At 38.7% G+C, this 5,162-nt stretch overlaps 1 protein-coding gene across 1 annotated transcript; it reads left to right on the forward strand.

The window, feature by feature from the left end:
• Positions 1 to 691: 691 nt before the first annotated feature.
• Positions 692 to 5,158, forward strand: LOC140966816 (chaperone protein ClpB3, chloroplastic-like; the record flags this gene model as incomplete). Its single annotated transcript, XM_073427082.1, has 9 exons — positions 692 to 1,090; positions 1,179 to 1,400; positions 1,682 to 1,919; positions 2,228 to 2,423; positions 2,759 to 2,813; positions 2,901 to 3,051; positions 3,255 to 3,563; positions 3,852 to 4,117; positions 4,259 to 5,158. Coding segments are annotated over exons 1-9 (2,580 nt in total), but the record flags the coding sequence as incomplete, so codon positions are not given.
• Positions 5,159 to 5,162: the final 4 nt, after the last annotated feature.

Consider the following 5,162-nt stretch of genomic DNA (forward strand, 5'->3'; position numbering starts at 1 on the left):
ATCATATAGATAATTAAAATCACAATTATAAAAAGATGCAATAAAGTATGTATATCATGAACCACTTGAGTTATAATTTTTTTTCGGTGGCAGCTTCAAATTTTTTTTTCCCAATCAAATCAAAATAATATATATTATTAATAAAATAATTAAAATGGTTATTATAAATATAAGGTTATGATATTATATAAATGGAGATTATAAATAAAGATGGTAAATAAAAAAATGTAGAATTACGTGTGAATTTGTAGAATTCTTCTTTATGATTTTGTGAAAATATTTATAAAAATTTGAAGATTTTAATTTTTTATGTGACATGATATGAAATAGTAACTCCAATCGTCAAATTAGGTTTGACAAAAACTTGTGTGAGATGGTCTAATAAACGGATATTTTATTTAGGTCATCCATGAAAAAATATTATTTTTTATACTAAAATATTATTTTTTATTGTGAACTCATCTCACAGATAAAGATTCGTAAGAGCGTTTCATACTAACCCTACTCGTTAAATTTATGGGTCAGGAGAGTGGTTAATTCGGAAAGAAGACGAGACACATAGGACTGGACAAGGTCCCACGACTGGGACTGAATTCAGGAAACTGGCCATCCATGTCTCGCCACGTCTCGAGAAAAGCATTGCTTACCTATACACACAAGGTGATGTTATCAAATTCCATCCGGAACTCTATTTTGCTTCACTCACAATTACACCGCCTAGAATTTGCTAGACTCCTCGGTCCCTCTTCTTAAAGCCATTGCCTGCGCAGAAGCACCACTTCAATCCGTAACTACAAATCTTCACCGCAAAATTTCATCGCTAAATATTAACCCGAATCTGTATTTAATGGCGGCTGCGATGTCGTTCTCCGCCGCTGAAGTTTGTGCTCGGCCGTCGGAATATGTAGCTAAAACAACCTTATTTTCTCGGCAACCGTTGTGCGTCAACTTCCTAGAGAAACCTGGAGGGGTGAAGAACGTTAATTCGTTGAAGTTGAAGAGTAATAGTGCTGCTTATACTCGCAATTTTGATAAATTTCGGAGAAAGTCGAGGCCTTTTATCGTGCGGTGTGAGTCATCTTCTGGAAGAGTGAGTTGATTGTGAATTATTTTGTTTTTGTTTGAATTTGGTGGAGGTTGTAAGCTTATTATGGTGGTTTGATTCTTTTTCAATGCAGCAGATCACGCAGGCGGAATTTACAGAAATGGCATGGCAAGCGATTGTGTCATCGCCGGAAGTGGCGAAGGAGAACAAACATCAGATAGTGGAGACGGAGCATTTGATGAAGGCACTGTTGGAGCAGAAGAATGGCCTTGCTCGCCGGATATTCTCCAAGGCTGGTGTTGATAATACGCGACTTCTTGAAGCTACGGACAAGTACATTCAGCGGCAGCCTAAGGTAATTGATGCGGTTCATTCGTTTGTTATCGCATCTGTGTGTTCAATTATGGTTTTTTTAATTAGGAATTCGCAAGCAAATTGTTGGCCATTCATTGACATGTTGGTCTTCTTATACATGTTTAGAGATTTGGGTGAAAGTAATCATTATTTGTAATGAAAACTGCTCACTTTATGCATTTTGCTCCAGCATACTGTTTTCACCTCCAATAGAGCTTACTATAATTTACGAACTTACATTAGTGATGATTTATTTTCTGCGTATGGTCTATGGGATGTCAGGTTCTTGGAGAGTCATCCGGATCCATGTTGGGAAGGGATTTGGAAGGACTTATACAGCGAGCCAGAGAGCACATGAAAGAGTACGGTGATTCATTTGTCTCGGTTGAGCATTTAGTTCTTGGTTTCTGCCAAGATAACAGGTTTGGAAAGCAACTATTTAAGGATTTTAAGCTCTCCCAGAAAGCTCTGAAAGATGCGATTCAGTCCATAAGGGGACGCCAGACGGTTATAGATCAAGGTAGTATTTGTTTGAGGTGTTCATAAATTTTTCTGTGGTATGATTTCTTTCTTACATGAGATTTTTCTTTACACTTGCTTGAGAAATCCAGCTAGGATGGAAGAGTGTTTCGTTTGTTATTTTTGCCGCAAACTTTTAAGGCCAGAAAAATACTTTTAAGGCCAAGATTGTTTGTGCTTGAACTTAATCGAATCCATTTGTTTGCATAAGGACCACTTAAATTAATTAGTCCATATATATATGTACAAATGGATCATGATGTCAGTTGTTTTCTATTCTAAATTTTGCATCAAATGAAATTGGTACAGATCCTGAAGGGAAATATGAGGCACTGGAAAAATATGGAAAAGATTTAACTGCCATGGCAAAAGCAGGAAAGCTGGACCCTGTAATAGGAAGAGATGATGAAATACGTAGATGCATTCAGATTCTTTCAAGGAGAACAAAAAACAATCCTGTTCTTATTGGTGAACCGGGTGTTGGGAAGACTGCAATTTCTGAAGGGTAAGCACTGCGGCATTTTCAAGTGCTTGTTTCATCATCCAGCTTAATATAGTTTGTGCATCTTAGATTCTGCTTTTCTTAAATATCCAACTGAACCACTGACTCAACATTCTAATTTGAGCGTTGTCAAAAAACTTTCACATGCTGCCAAGCCAGTAGTATATCAAATAGTTGCAGTATACAGTTTGAATGAATATGAGTCAAATCTGAGAATAGCACTCCACAAGTTTTGTTTATTTGTGGTAGAATAACTATTATCCAATGAGCTTCTATTGGTTCCTTTCCAAATTCCACCTTCAACAATATCATGATTATAATGAGATTATTGGTGACAGGCTTGCGCAGAGAATTGTACAGGGTGATGTCCCCGAGGCTTTAATGAATCGCAGGGTGAGTAATGGTTGAAATGTCCATAAAAATACATTTGATATAGTAGTCTCTTTTTTCTGTTGATTGTGATTTCAAATTCTGATGCAGTTAATATCTCTCGACATGGGAGCTCTTATTGCTGGTGCAAAGTACAGAGGAGAATTTGAAGATAGACTGAAAGCCGTGCTAAAGGAAGTAACTGATTCAGATGGCCAAATAGTCCTTTTTATTGATGAAATTCACACGGTAGTTGGGGCAGGTAGTTTTTCTCAATGATTAAAAAGGCACATACTGTTTCTTGTTTTGAACTGAACTCTGTGCAATGTCTTACTCGCTCTTTGATCATATTCCTAGCAATGATCTCTTGTTCCCCGTTTTCCTACAGAGTGACATTTTTTGTCGTATGTGTTTATTAGCATGAATATAAACCCTAGACCCTACTGATATTGTGCCATCATTCAGGTGCAACAAATGGTGCAATGGATGCTGGCAACCTCCTAAAACCCATGCTTGGCCGTGGAGAGCTCCGATGCATTGGAGCAACCACTTTAGATGAGTATCGAAAATATATTGAGAAAGATCCAGCCCTAGAGCGTAGATTCCAGCAAGTTTATGTTGATCAACCCACAGTAGAAGACACGGTCTCTATTCTTCGTGGGTTGCGTGAAAGATATGAGCTGCACCATGGTGTCCGGATTTCAGATAGTGCACTTGTTGAAGCTGCAATTTTATCAGATCGTTATATCAGTGGGCGTTTCCTACCTGACAAAGGTAAGAAATTTGTTACACTAGTCAATTACCAGGACATATTTTCAAGGTGGGAGCTCAAAGTTTTGCACGCCTTTTGAAACTTTGTGGCTTGTCAAAGTAAGAATTCTAAATATGATGGAAACAATGCCCATGCATTTTAAAAATTATTCTGAAAGTGATGGTTTAATATGAGAAGACTCAAATTTCTTCAAAAAGTTCCAGATGCCCATCGTTTCCCCTTACTGCAAAAAAATTGACTTGAAATACGGCATGAGAAGTCACTCTTTGTTACCTATTTCAATTGCGCAGCTATTGATCTGGTTGATGAGGCAGCTGCCAAATTGAAAATGGAGATCACTTCAAAGCCAACAGCTCTTGATGAAATTAATCGTGCTGTTCTTAAACTAGAAATGGAAAGATTATCTTTAACAAATGACACGGACAAAGCATCCAAGGATAGGTTAAACCGCCTTGAGGCTGAGTTGGCTCTCTTGAAGCAGAGACAAGCTGAACTGAATGAGCAGTGGGAACATGAAAAAACTGTCATGACACGACTCCAGTCTATTAAGGAAGAGGTACGTGCTTAATATTTGGCACAATTTTAGCAGGAGTGCTTGACCTTGTGGATCGATTTTTTGTCATCAAAAGTTTCGAAGGAATTCAAACAATTAACTAATTAATAATCAGTCTATAACTAAGTAAATTTTGTTTGGCAGATTGACAGAGTAAATCTGGAGATCCAACAGGCTGAGCGAGAGTATGATCTCAATCGTGCAGCTGAATTGAAGTATGGTAGCCTAAATTCTCTGCAACGTCAGCTTGAAACTGCGGAAAAGGAACTAGATGATTATATGAGGTCAGGGAAGTCCATGCTTAGAGAAGAAGTCACAGGCGACGATATTGCGCAGATTGTTAGTAAATGGACTGGAATTCCTGTTTCCAAACTACAACAATCAGACAGAGAGAAGCTGTTGTATTTGGAGGAAGAGCTACATAAACGCGTTGTTGGTCAAGATCCTGCTGTGAAATCGGTGGCAGAAGCTATACAGAGATCAAGGGCAGGCCTTTCAGATCCTCACCGCCCGATTGCTAGCTTTATGTTCATGGGTCCAACAGGAGTTGGAAAGACAGAGCTTGCAAAGGCTCTTGCCTCCTACATGTTCAACACTGAAGAAGCTCTTGTAAGAATTGATATGAGCGAGTACATGGAAAAGCATGCAGTTTCACGTTTAATAGGAGCCCCTCCAGGATATGTTGGATATGAAGAAGGTGGTCAGTTAACAGAGACAGTTCGCCGGAGGCCGTATGCGGTTATTTTGTTTGATGAGATTGAAAAGGCTCATTCCGATGTGTTTAATGTGTTTCTGCAAATCCTGGATGACGGTAGAGTTACTGATTCGCAGGGACGGACTGTAAGCTTCACCAACACGGTAATAATCATGACATCAAATGTGGGTTCTCAATACATTCTTAACACAGATGACGGTGACTTGCCTAAGGAGTTGGCTTATGAAACCATAAAGCAAAGGGTAATGGAGGCTGCAAGATCAATTTTCCGCCCTGAGTTCATGAATCGAGTGGACGAATACATAGTATTCCAGCCTCTTGATCGCAACCAGA

This window comes from Primulina huaijiensis, unplaced genomic scaffold (genome assembly GCF_012295235.1).
Source record: "Primulina huaijiensis isolate GDHJ02 unplaced genomic scaffold, ASM1229523v2 scaffold208056, whole genome shotgun sequence".
NCBI classification, from domain to species: domain Eukaryota; kingdom Viridiplantae; phylum Streptophyta; class Magnoliopsida; order Lamiales; family Gesneriaceae; genus Primulina; species Primulina huaijiensis.